This window comes from Rhododendron vialii, chromosome 13a (genome assembly GCF_030253575.1).
Source record: "Rhododendron vialii isolate Sample 1 chromosome 13a, ASM3025357v1".
Taxonomy (NCBI): Eukaryota; Viridiplantae; Streptophyta; class Magnoliopsida; order Ericales; family Ericaceae; genus Rhododendron; species Rhododendron vialii.
In genome coordinates, this window is record NC_080569.1 from 26,448,357 (window position 1) to 26,462,696 (window position 14,340).

Here is a 14,340-nt window from a genome sequence, read left to right on the forward strand (position 1 = left end):
ACTCTTAGTTTTTAGTGGAGGTCCTTCAATTTTTTGAGTTGTTGAGCCATTAGGCCAAAACATATTTTCACGGACAAAGCTATCCTAGGGTACTGGGTACGGTATCATAATGTAGGGTACCATAGAGTTTACGCACTTTCATAGGGAACCTTAGGATTAGGATTTTAGGCACTTTCATAAAGTATCCTAAGATTTTAGACATTTTCAGTTATTAGTGAACTTTCACTAATTTTGCAGAAAATATATTTTAGCAATTATGCAGCACATTTGTCCTTATGTTGTATTGTAAAAAAGGTATTTTAGTAAACTTTCGCTTAATACGGAATACTTACTACTTAATATGAAAATCCTTACTTTTAAAGTGACTTATTGGATACTATTAAAAAAAAAAAAGTGTACCATTGGACTCTGTACCAACAGGGGCAGAGGAGAAGCGGAGAAGTGAAAGCACCTTTTTTTTATTTTAGGAAAAATTTAAAAATGACATCTGAACTTTCACTCCAATGTTATCGAAACACTTGAATTTCGCTTTATTTCAATTAAACATCTGAACTTTCGAAATCCCCAAATTGAGGCACCAGTTGTTTGCCTCCATTCATTTCCTTCACAAATCGGCTGATGTGGCTCATTTATGGCATTAAAGGGCCTCACTAGACATGTTAGGAAGTAATTAAACTCAATGCACACAATCACAACCCATGTCAACCCTACTTCATTTTAAAGTTTGGGTATGAATTAGTGTACCAGTTGGAATTAGCTATTATTCATTGATTGTGTGCATTGAGTTCACTTCCTAACATGTATAGTAGGGCCCTTTAACACCAGAAATGAGCCACATCAGTCGATTTGTGAAGGAAATGGATGGAGGCAAACGGCAGGTGCCTCAATTTGAAGATTTTGAAAGTCTAGGTATTTAATTGAAATAAAGTAAAGTTCAGGTGTTTCGATAATATTTGAGTGAAAGTTCAGGTGCCATTTTAAAATTTTCTCTTTATTTTAGTTTAAATTCTTTCCACCTATTGCGGAAATTATGAGATATCCACCACCCATTGCGGATCTCACTGTTCATTTTTTTCGATCATCTAAATCGTTTATCTTGTAAGGCCTACAAAGTAGTACATTTTCGCAAATCGTCAGGTTGATCTAACATCGTCGATAGGTACATCAAATTTTGAATTTTTGTTTATAAAATATATGGTTATGGATAGTTTAACTTTTAACTTATCTACTGTCCATTTTATAAATCAAATTTCAATTTTTTATATACCTATCAATGTCAGATAAAGCTGATTTTTTTGGGCTGGTATATAACTCTACAAATCCTACACGATGAACGGTTCAGATTACTGCTACGCATGGTGAGGCCCACAAATGACGGCGATGGTGGCACCGACATGAAACTGTTGATGAAGAATACCCTCACCGGCAGTGCATGCATACCAACAGGGGCAGTTACGGTCGGAAAGAACAATGAAAACGTCAATGAAGGTTTTTTATTTTTATTTTTTCCCGTATTACATTGCGTTATCCGTCTCAAGTGAGTGACGTTTTGGGTTTCTTTTGTCGTCTTATTTGATTTTCTTTGCCTTCGGTCTATATTTTTGTAATTTTTCGATACCTCTTATCAAGACGGATGCATTTATATAAAAATTGACCCAAATCTAATAGTAAAAATTAAAAGAAACAATCAATAAAACGGACTACACTAAAAAGTTGCCAAAGGAGCGAAGTAGTTTTCCGCGTCTACGAAGTCGTGGCAAACTACAAACACAAGGCATCAATTTATCTCCCTACTCCGTCTCTCCATATTCCTCTTGTGACTTTCACTCTCGAGCCAATGCCGAGCATGAAAAAAAAAATCGATTCACTGGACATTTATAAATGCATAAATAAATCATATTTTGCCTCACAAAATGAAAAGCCATGCGACTATAAACTTAAATTATCCAACGTTTTTCAGTGATTGAAATAAAATGTAATTTTTTTACACGTTTATAAATGCCCAATAAATCTAATTTTTTTCCTAACATAGCCAACTGCCAGTTTTACGAGATGAACAGTTTCGATTCTCGGTATCAACTCGACAGGGTATCAACTCGACAGTGGGAACCCCGCGGGGTATGGAGAGATGGAGAACCATGCCGAGCCGCAGATAACCATGTCCGCACGTTACTTTCTCGTGCAAAGAGCATGACGAGCATTCCGACATAAACATCGGACCCAATTGGGTCCAATAAGGTGGGACCCTAAACACGGCATTTTCTCTTTCCTCCTCCTCTGTTTCAGATCTAAACTTCGGACAACCTCCTTTCTCCCTGGAATTCTCCCTGTGATCCATTAGGAGAGAGAACAAGACCCATATATGTAACAACCGATAAACCTCCTTTCTCTCTTCTCTCCCCCATGTGACCCGAGAGAGAGAGAGAGAGAGAGAGAGAGAGAGAAAGAGAGAGAGAGAGAGAAGACCCATATATAATACATTGGTGCTGTTCAATTCTATCTGTGAATTTATACAAATAGGTAGGTGTAGGTGTAGATATAGATATAGATAGATAAGGGGGAGAGATGGGTCTGGTGGAAAATGGGAAAAGTGGTCACAGCAAATATGAGAAGATGGATTCTGATTTTGTGGAGGGAGAAAATCTTCAACCAGCAGAAAAGACCAACAACAAAAGCACCAAAAAGTATGTTTTGGCATGTGCCATGTTTGCCTCTCTCAATTCTGTGCTTCTTGGATATGGTTTGTGCCTCTCTCCCCTTTTGTTCTTCTAATCTATTTATAATCTGATCTGCTTAATTATCTGGGTTTTTTTTTGGGAATTCTTAATTACCTGGTTAACCCCACATCAATTTGGTTTTTGGAATGATGCAATTTGTTGTAGTGTAGATTACCCTAATTTGGGAAACTTCAACATATGTTTTCTTATATTCAGTTCAATGTCAATGCATTGTAGCCTTTACATTATAGGTAGGCGAAAGCCGATATGCTTGGTAGACTTATATTTCACAATTACAAAAGAAAAATGCTGATGTTGACTTGCTAACCAAATTAGTGTTAACTGAATCACTCCCTTCAACAGCTTGGATGCAAAAGATAAATGGATAAAATAGTAATTTTGGAGAAAAAAGGGAGAATTGGCGATGCATCTCCATTTGGTGGGAGGGTTTCCATATATGGAGAATGAAAGTTGGAGCCTCCAATTTGGAAACCTCAAATGGAGTTGGGTTGGAGTGTCATGATTCTCTAAAATGGAGTTTTGGTTCTTCAAAATGGTGTTGTGGAGATTGGGCTGGAGACTCACACATGTTTTATTAGCAATGAACACTTGTTTGTGGCGAAGACATCCATAAATTGCAACAAAAGCTTGCTATTTTGTTTAAATCTGAAGTGTCTTACTAGTGTCCCGAGAGTGTCCGGAGCATTTTTCAAAGTATCCACAGAATGTCCGAATGAAAAATGTAAAGAAAAAATAGTACACTTGGGATTGGGTGTTTGACTTGTGTCCTGAGAGTGTTGGTGTCTAACAAGTGTCTGGCAAAGTGTCTGTGCTTTGTAGGTTATGATTCATCCTTACACCTCTCTAGCACATGCATTTGAGTGCTATAAAGCTATCTAGTCCCCTTCCATCAGATCCATATCAGTCCATGGAGGCTACAGTTTCCACACAAGGGTAACTTTGCAGCGATATTAACATCTTGGAGTATTTACTCTTCACCAGGACCTCCTTAATGGGTGCAATGTCATGAAATCCTTTCCAAATAAATTACTTGATCTTACCTTCAGACTTCAGTAGGGAGAGCCCAACAAATATTCGCAAAGCTTCTTATGATTATCACTGATCCTTGAGTTGCCATTTCCTCCCTTAATAGCTATTATGCTTCAACTTAAGGCCAATTCACAAACGGATTTGGGAGTTTAGTCCCGATCCGGGGTGAAATGCCATCTGAGTTTTATCACAACCGTCCGACATTGGAAGTCCCATGCCCTTCATCCAACTCCAACTGAGAAGATTTTTCTATGTTCTATAATACGTTAATACTCCTCCAAATCCAAGAGGGGTTTGAAGCTTTGAGCCCAGCTTAGCATTAAGAAACTAATCTTGTGGGAAACATTTAGCCTTCCAAAGTCCAAACCATCACCATCATATTCCATCCGTTCCCAAGTAGCTCCACCAGTTTGGAACATACGAATCAGAGATTTCAAACACGACATCACATAATAAGGGAGGGAGTTTAACGCACTTTCTTTACCAGCTTTTTAGATCTTCCCATTTCAGCTAGCAAACATGCCAACACGGATAATTACCTGAATGAGCATTCCTTGTAGTACCCAAACTATCAAAGATCTCATTCCTAGCTTCCATGGGAATGTTCTTGCTGTAGAATAGAGCTGAGTTTCAGAAATTCACCATGTGACCGTTAAGTTTTGTTTAGGTGAATCTAATGGGTTCAAATATCTCTTATTACTTCCCAATTCCTGTCATAAATAAGAATACAGGTATAAACTTAATGTGTTTCACGAATATGTTTTTATGTTATTTCGTACTGCACAACTCGTTCTTTAAAGAGATCATTTTCCACTATTAGAGATTACACGTGCAACATACTTCCAAGCACTTTGGTAACACTGTCTCTTTCTTTGTGCCCTAGATGTTGGTGTTATGAGTGGAGCTATCATATTTATCCAGGAGGATTTACACATAACCGAGGTTCAAGAAGAAGTCCTTGTAGGAATTCTTAGCATAATCTCATTGTTGGGGAGTTTAGCCGGGGGTAAAACATCCGACGCCATAGGTAGAAAATGGACTATGGGATTTGCAGCCGCTGTGTTCCAAACTGGTGCCGCTATAATGGCTCTTGCTCCTTCTTTCACCATATTGATGGTAGGCCGTTTACTAGCGGGCATTGGTATAGGTTTTGGAGTCATGATTGCACCGGTATACATTGCTGAAATCTCACCTTCCATTGACAGAGGAGCACTAACTTCCTTCCCGGAGATTTTTATAAACCTCGGAATCCTCCTTGGTTACGTCTCAAATTATGTTTTTTCAGGACTTCCTGTGCATATAAACTGGCGTGTAATGCTTGGTGTTGGAATCCTCCCATCGGTGTTCATCATTTTTGCACTGATTATCATCCCTGAATCCCCGCGGTGGTTGGTAATGCAGAACCGGATTGTAGAAGCAAAATCTGTTTTGTTAAAGACAATCGATAGTGAAAGAGAAGTGGAGGAGAGGCTAGCAGAAATTCAACTAGCCGCCGGTCATTCAAATGCCGAGAAGTACGAAGAAAGAGCTGTTTGGCAGGAGTTGTTGAATCCCTCTCCCGCAGTTAAACGGATGCTTATCACGGGATGCGGAATCCAGTGTTTTCAACAGATCACAGGGATCGATGCAACTGTTTATTACAGCCCCACAATCTTCAGAGATGCTGGGATCAAGGGTAACTCGGAGCTTCTCGGGGCAACCATTGGTGTCGGATGTACGAAAACTATGTTCATTTTGGTGGCTATTTTTCTAATAGACAGAGTTGGTAGAAAGCCATTGCTCTATGTGAGCACAATTGGGATGACTACTTGTTTGTTTGGTCTAGGACTTACTCTATCCTTTATGGGGAATGGTCCGGTTGGCGTAAAACTAGCGATTTTCTGGGTATGTGGGAATGTTGCGTTCTTCTCAGTGGGCCTAGGCCCAATTTGTTGGGTTTTGACGTCGGAAATCTTCCCCCTCCGCCTCAGAGCCCAAGCCTCGGCTCTTGGAGCAGTTGGGAGTAGGGTGAGTAGTGGCCTCATCGCAATGACTTTCCTTTCTGTCTCTCGTGCAATTACAGTTGGAGGAACCTTCTTTGTCTTCGCAGCGATTTCATCTCTCACTGTTGTTTTTGTTTACAAGTGTGTTCCGGAAACAAAAGGAAAGTCTTTAGAGCAAATCGAAACAATGTTTCAGAGTGATGGACAGTGGCGAGGAGGTGAACTAGAGCTTGGAGATGCAGAGAACCTTGTGCAGAAGCAATGACTAAGTGGAGATCTGTGTTTGGTACCTTCAATTGGAATGGCTTGTGATTCTAAACTTGTCCACAACAGTTGAAGTGAGAATTACGAAGTTCTTAAGCAACCTGCCAAACAATACCTAGTTCAGATTCTGTCCCGACGATGCAGGCTTCCCCATGAAAAAAACCATTGATTTTAGGGTTAAAGAAACCAAAAAAACAAGGGGGCAAATTATGTTTCTGTTATCCCATTACCTATTTTCTTTTTTGGTCCTTACACGTACTAAGAACATGTCCTGATATGTAAAGTTGCAGATTTTTCGTTCTTCTAATGTGTACAATTTGTGAACTTGGGTTGCAGAATTGAGCCCTAGAACAGTTTTTTTATTTATTTATAATTGTCACCTTTGTTTAGGTTCTACTTTTCTGGAAGTTCTAAGGCATTTGGACAAAATCTGTCTAATTTGAATTTTGGACTAAGCATGAGGTGCTTTCAAGAATGTTTGTAGAAATTTTACCTCCTATGACAATGAACAGGCAAGATATTTTGATCATGATTTCAATTTGCCGTAATTCTTGGGACCAATCTCTGGCAACAAAAGTGTGTGAGATCAAAACAATATATGCAAATTTGGAAACTTTGATGTTAAAATCATGACATAATCATCCGGTTAAGACAGTATATTATATACCCAGTAAATTGCAAAGATGCAGGTGAAATTGACAATCTGGAGCTATTTTCTTGTAGGTACGAAATCCAAGCAGTTGTTTCCTTCATGCTTTAATAACATTCACCAGAGCAAATTGTTCAAAGCAGCCCCCTGCGTCTCTTGTAGTCGCTTACAGTAAGTGTCAATGCATGTCTCCTTCCATCATTGACCGGGACTTGGCATCCAACCGTTGCTTCTATCCTCTGCTTTCTTGCCATGAACCCCGCTTGGACTCCTTTGGGCCCACCAAACTTCTGAAGCACCGCCAAAGAGATTGGCAGGTCGAAATCATGCAGCACATTCGATTCCGTCCCTTGATCCACCGGAGCGCGAGTGTCCACCAACTTACCAGCATCTGCGGCTGCTTCCAAGGCGGCTGCTGTGGCGGCAACACCACCTGTTGTGGTGGTAGCATCATCATCTTCATTTGTCGCCACTGCCACCTCTTCTGCAGCCTCATCTGCTCCTCCTTCATTAGCCTTCGAAACGTAGTAATTCCTTGACCTAGTCCACCGCCTCGAAAACGGGTCGTACCCTGCCTCACCTGCTTTCAAACCCATATTTGCCGATTTCAGTCCGGACGCATTTTTGAAATTCTCAACCCTATTCCTTTTGTTCATTTCCGCCAGCCTTATAGCCTTAGCATCTTTCCCTTGAACTTGCCGTGACGCCTCCAGTTCCTCCAGTCTCTCCTTGATCCTCTCAGCCTCCGCCTCGTCATTCCTACTCTTGGCCGCCTCCATCTCCCTCCTCAGACGGTCCTTCTCCGCCGCCACGTTCATCGGCCTCCGCGTTGCAGATTTCTTCTCCTGCAACATCTGCTTCACGGTAGCAGCCGAATAGACACTTCCCTCTTTTCAACCACTTCCCGTTTGCTAAGCATCCGACCGCCACTCCGCTCCACCTCCCTAACCCACTGGTCAAACTCGTCCTTGATAGGAGGGGAGTCCGAAACCATAGCCATCTGCCACCTTGCAGCAGAACTCTCGTTACCCCAAATAACATTCAAATACTTGGATGTGGTTTTGTTCTCAAGCTTGTACTGTCGGTTAGGGTCCGAGGCGTCAACGTTGCGAACCATACAGAGCCTGTAGATTGGCCCCGTTTTAGATTTCCCAATTCCAACCCTCACAAAGCAGCCCACAATCAACTCGTCGAAAAAGGGCTCCATTAACCATTTAGCCAGTTTCGAACGTCGAATAGTTATCTCCTTTATATCCTCAAATTTTGGCAAGTCGGAATCTCGTGAGGTCTTTTCTTCGTCACTGTCAACCATCATTCCCCCATCCCCAGTCGACTCCTCGTCTTCACTATCAGACCCACTTTCGCTACGACTGGAGCTGCTTATACTTGTTGCTGCAGTGAAGTTTTTCCGCTTGATTGGCGAAGATCCCCTTTTTCCCCTAGCTGTATCCCTCAGCTTCCGCTGAGCGTCAGGGTCCTGATGCTTCAGTCGCTTCGCTCGCAACTCATTCAAAGCGTCATCCTTGGCTGCTGCTCTGTCGGCTGACCTGGCAGAGGAGCGCAAACCGCGGGAGGATGTCCGACGCGGACTACTGTCTAATTTCTCCTTTTTAGGTTGGGGAGTCTTATCGTTCCATTTTGACCTCATCTTTTCGCGCATCACTTTGTCATCTTTCTTGGTCGCGCGTTCTGACAAGATGATCTCTCTTTCAAGTTCCGTCATCTCTGCGAGCTTTTGCCTGTCGGCTTCATCCTTATAAAGATCACTCCCGATAGAGTCGTCGTCGCCACTGTCACCATCACGATCAAAACCCACACCATCATCATCGTCATCGTCATCACCACCTTCTTCCTGGCTGCTCTGATCATCATCATCGTCATCTCTTTCGGTAGGGTCTAGCCGCTTCTTCAAAGGGACTTGGGATCCAGAGTGTTTCCTACTTGCATAAGCACGACCATCATCTGAGTCATCAGAATACGAATGATCGCGTTGCCTTCTGGCCGGAGGCGAATGCCGGTTCTTCCCCGTTCTTCCTGCTGCCTCCAGAAGCAGCTTTTCTAAGTCCGCCATGCCCTGATGGGTTAAGCTATCACACCCTCCTGGATTAGTCAAAGGTAATTATCTCAGCAATTAACCAGCACTGGAAGGAAAAGGCAAATACATAAAAGCAGCATTTTGTTTTCCAGATTTTTGGAAACCAAAAAGAAAAACACCCAGCAGGATTATGTCTCAATCACCGGTCTCTATGGAGTTACATTCAGAGCAGCAAATATAGTAGAATGGAAAGCTTGAGACTGCGCGTCTGCATATGCATGGGGGAGTACTAATTTTCAAAAACTTTCATATGGAGATGACATGCAGCTGGAAGATCTTGGAAAACAAAACTACAGCTTTGCTTGGTCACTGTTGATAAGTTCTGATAAGCTTTAAAAACCTTCCCGTAAGCAAAAAGCTAGTGCAGAAATTGCAAAGCACCATTGGCCACATCAAGAAAGAAGTTATACCCTATATTCTAAGAAGCACGTGTACAGATATTGGTACAACATGAGTACGTCAATATGGTTAAACCCTAAAGAATGAAGGGTACGGCTAGGGTACAACTATGAAAAATGTATTTTTGTAATTTCGAGCAATATGTTACACATAATGAATAGACTCCAAATAAAGGAAATAGCTAAAAGAATTTGGGTGATTAAGAATGCAATATTGAATAACAGTTTAGCGCCAAACTTAAGATACAAAAAGGAATCTAATGCTATTACACTAAAGAACATATGGACTATTGACCAAAATCGTTATTCTTCATTGTCTTCAATCATGCATAGAAAAAATAAGTCTTATCAACTTAGCTTCAAATCTACGTTGGCTGCTGGATATATGTTACGGATATGAGTACGACAAGGTTTTAGAAGCATCAGTGCTTCTGGCCAAATGAGTTTAGTTTTACTTATTAGGTTGCAAATCCTATAAAGACAAAGGAGAGCCAGAGTTCATGAAAATGAAGTCCTGCAAACAGAAACAGTGTCACAAATACATCCAGTAGTTGAACTTATCCACCAACTTGCTGCAAGGTCCAATTTCCAAGATATGATGGGTTTCACTTCCAGAGGACATTGCAATGGAGCAGAAGAAAAAGTCAAAATTCAAGAGAAGATGCATAAATGATATGTAGCAAAATCTAGAGAAAGATAGGAGTTTCATCTTTTGCATTCGGCCCCCAACTTGGCATGCCTGCAAGGTCATTTACTTGTACACATGGAAAAATGAGATATGCGATCTTCAGCGACAACCAATTCTAGTTGCCGAACTGATGAACTGCACTTTCCACTTGGGAAAAAAAATAGTGATAATGATCATAACACAATTCTCTCCCAGTCTCAACCTTACCTCACCTTGTGTTATTTACTTAAGGCTATCATTGGATGGCAGAAATCGTACAGAAGAAAATGGAGGAATCAACTTATGAAGAAACTTATTGCTACTAATAAGATTCATGTGTGTGAAATTCCATGTGGAATTTTAATGAGTGGTTAGGAATTCAATATGACAGATAATGTTTCACATTTTTTGGGCCCTCTAGCATTTTCCCCCCTTCTTAAATGTCTCATATTCGTCCAGAAAGTTGAGGTTATGGTGGCGAGTATGGCAATCAAATTCCCATTATGGGGTATTCTCATTCCACCATGGGACGCTGAACACGAATCACATTTTACATGCTAGAGCTCCCAAATGAGGAAATGGGAAGAACTTGAATAAGATTATCATTCCACGTCTGCAAGTCTTGTCATCCAAATACAACCTAAATGGAATGTTTTACAACCAACAATCTGGTGATATCACCACAGGATCAATGAAATTGGTCTATAGTCCGACAAGACCTTATTTGTCTCACAAATGCTAAAAACAAAGAGTGATTACAAGCGAAATAAAGCAAAATTAGCATTTAATTGCACAAAGTTCGCCTATAAACCATTATTTTTTGGAAAACCTAACTTGACCTTATCAACTCCTTTTCACCTTATCTTCATGTGTTTTTCCCAATCTTCTGAAAGCCCACCATAAAATCCATTCAGACTAATACAGATCTCACATTATCCAGAAAGCAAAATGCAGAGGCACCAAATAATGACCCCAAAAATAAAGTCATAAATTATGGTGTGGTAACTCTACGACTGTCAAAATCCATCAAATTTTCTTGATGACTCATAGCAAATTTCAAATACATAGGATGATAAACGAGACTAACCCTAATTTAAACTTGTCCCGGAGGTCAAAGCTTGGGAATTTAGGTCTCAGGGCTAAGAATCCGACCCTATTCGTTTAAGGGTTTTGAATTTTGGGTTCTAATCATTATTCTATTTCTCTCCAATCATTACTCTCATTTTTTCTCTCCAATCATTACCCCTATTTTCAATCATTACTCTATTTCTCTTTACACTCATTACCTACAAATCCAAATCCAAATCTAAAATCCCAAAACGAAGGTGGTCAAGGTCTCGGGGTTGAGATTTCTCAGGTTCTATCAACTCTCATGAGGTCAGTCCCTACGGAGCTTTGCCCCAGCATTAATTGGACTCCCCGCTAGTGGACGGCAAGATTGGTCCCGGGATTAGTCGAGCTACGCGTAAGCTGGCTCAGACACCCAAGTTATAAAAAAAAAAAAAAAAACTAACCCTAATTCTCAGTCAATTGGCGTAGGCAACACAGATCCTTCTTTAAAAGATACATGTCTAGTTTTTACCACAGCATCTACGTCTATTCAGAAATTCCCTCACCGAGGGCCGGCCCAGGGCAGAAAGCCTACCGAAAATATTGCCAAAAACAAGAGCCCCCTAAATGTATGGCACTCCATGAATCTGCCAAAGCATTAAATTGATTCAATCCTCGCGTGTGTGAGGAGCAGTGTTCTAAATGGCGCTTGGCAGTAGTCGGGCGGAGACCCACCTCCAAGCGCCAAGCCGCCTAGGTGGTGCCAAGCAATGCGGCGGAGTTTTTTTTTTTAAACCATAATCCATCATACTACATTCCATGCAAACCATAATCCATCAAACTACATTCCATGAATCCACAATAGGCCTACACATTAAAAAGTTAAAAACAATGGTCAATGGGTTTGTTACACAGTCAGTAACACATTAAAAACATTAACAACTAACAAGTGTAACAACACAGTAGCAACACAAGTTAATAAAGTTATACAACAGTACAAGTTACGCAGTCAGCAACAACTAACAACAACACAACATTTTAATTTTTTATGCATAATATATGATACTATATCTTGTATAGTTGTATTATTATATCTGTTCCAAACATATAAATTAAAATATCATGCATTATTTACAATTTTTATGCACAAAATATTTTGGCAGTCACGACTCACACATTGACAGTCACAAAAAATCCAAACATAGTAATAGCAGTCAGCAGTCCAAAGATAGCGAGAGAGAGAGAGAGAGAGAGAGAGAGAGAGAGAGAGAGATACGGGAGAGAGAGAGAATCAGAGAAGAGAGAGACGGGAGAAAGCGAGAGAGAGAGAAGAGAAAGAGAGAGAGAGACATACCGGCGACTAACCGACGGCGACGAAGATGGACGATGGGAGAGGAGAGGGCTTCGATCGACTGGGTTGGGGCTTCGATCGACTGAGTGGAGACTGGAGAGGATTGGAGTGATGTGTAATTGTGTGTATATATATACACTAGGTTTCCCCCGTTGTACAAGCACAAAAATTTCGTGCCCGTGGAATCTGTTTAAAAGAAGATTTAGTATATGATGCACAATCTTCAATCATTGATCACTTTTGTAACAAGGAGGAAGCTATGGTACACAGGGTATACCGTATGCCTAAATTATGACAATTTGTGATTTTCATTATGCCAATTTTTGGTTTTCTAATGCATATTTATGATTCTAGTTACGACTTGTACATTAAAATTTACCTGTTGAACAGGTCATTAGCAGGTTATCCATAATTAAAAAATATTGTTATTATGTAACCATAATTATTTGTATCGAAATTCATAATACTTGTACCCTAACCAAATATATGCGTACAATATCAAAAATTAAATAATGTTACCCACAAATGTTATAACAACACCATAAATTGGCATTATCTTACCACAATGAATCGTACCAAATTTTTTTGACTCGTATGATATTTCGTAACAAAATCAAAATATGTCGTACCAGAATCAACAATTATTATACCCAAGCCAAAAATATTTGTAAAATGCCACAAATTTTAGAAAATAACCACAATTATTATGACAACACCTAAAATTGTCATTTTCTTAACACAACGTGTCATATCAAAAGAAAACATATTTAAATACCACAAATTTTATAACAAACCATAATTGTTATGACAATACCATAAATTGAAGTTTTCTTACCACAATGTGTCGTACCAAAGGAAATTAATTAAAATATTTCGTGATAAAAGATGTCTAAAATACCACAAATTTAGTAATATAACCAAATTTGTTATGACAACACCATAAATTGACGTTTTCATATCCACAACGTATCGTATAAAAAAATTCAATCAGAATGTTCAATTAACGGTAGTTATAATCAACAAAATATCATACCTCAAATTCAGTAATATAACCAAATTTGTTATAACAACACCATAAATTAACGTTTTCATACCCACAACGTATCGTATAAAAAAATTCAATTGAAATGCTCAGTTAACAATAGTTATTATTAGCAAAATACCATACCGCAAATTCAGTAATATAACCAAATTTGTTATGACAATACCATAAATTGGCGTTTTCATACCCACAACGTGTCGTATAAAAAAAATTCAATCGGAATGTTCAGTAAACGATAGTTATAATTGACAAAATACAATACCATTAATTATTTTCAATTCCCGCCACATTATTTTTTCAAATTTTAAAATTTCCACCATATTGTCTTAATTTTCAATTCCCTCTACACTAATTTTTCAAAGTTTTATTTGTCCCTACACAATACCTTAATAATTTAAACTAAAAATGAAGTTTTCACACAAAATTTTCATCCAAGAAATTCACCAAAAAGTAAGTAATATACCCAAATTTTCGAATACAACTACAATTTCCTCTCAAAATATTAGTCTAAATCAAATTCTTTTTCTACAAAATTTAATTCAAAAAATCAAAATTCCTTTTTTGTTGAAAAATGAGAGGTCACGAAAAAAATAATTATCCAACTGTCTCAAATGCATACACTTTCAACACTAAGATGGAGTACAAAAAAATAAGTGTGAATATCAAAAAATAGAGTGTGAAAATTACTCTCCTTTTTGTAATTGGTGAAATTAATTATATTAATACCCAATCTTATCAATATTTAAGGCGGTGCACTTAACAATTGGCACTATATATTTAACACATGGATCAGTGTCAAACCTTCACCCTATGCGTACCAATCCAAATTTAATGGTGGTCCTTGAAACTAGGTCGTGGAAGTAAAATCTAAATAATTTTGTAAATTTATTGTCATTATACTTTCTTTCAAAAAAAATTATTATAGTCGACATTTTGATTTACACTAATGACATAGCTATAATATGATCTACAAGTGCAGGCCCATCACTAGGACGGAGGCATTTGAGGTCTCTGTCTTCTCAAATTTTTAGCCTGAAAATAAAGCCCTTACATACAAGAAAATATTATATAATTA

General features: G+C 39.1%; 1 protein-coding gene and 1 pseudogene across 2 annotated transcripts; one reads left to right on the top strand and one right to left on the bottom strand.

Moving 5' to 3' along the window:
• The first annotated feature begins 2,130 nt into the window (after positions 1-2,130).
• On the top strand, positions 2,131-6,402 carry LOC131312795 (probable polyol transporter 4). 2 transcript variants are annotated; one of them, XM_058340774.1, is made up of 2 exons: positions 2,131-2,684; positions 4,651-6,402. In XM_058340774.1, the coding sequence occupies exons 1-2, from the start codon at positions 2,582-2,584 to the stop codon at positions 6,012-6,014; spliced, it is 1,467 nt and encodes a 488-aa protein (XP_058196757.1). In that variant the 5' UTR covers positions 2,131-2,581; the 3' UTR covers positions 6,015-6,402. The 2 variants fall into 2 exon arrangements, with proteins under 2 accessions (XP_058196757.1, XP_058196756.1); XM_058340773.1 differs by having other exon boundaries at positions 2,219-2,740.
• Positions 6,403-6,594: 192 nt separating this feature from the next.
• On the bottom strand, positions 6,595-12,392 carry LOC131312794 (protein RTF1 homolog; annotated as a pseudogene).
• Between the last annotated feature and the right edge of the window lie 1,948 nt (positions 12,393-14,340).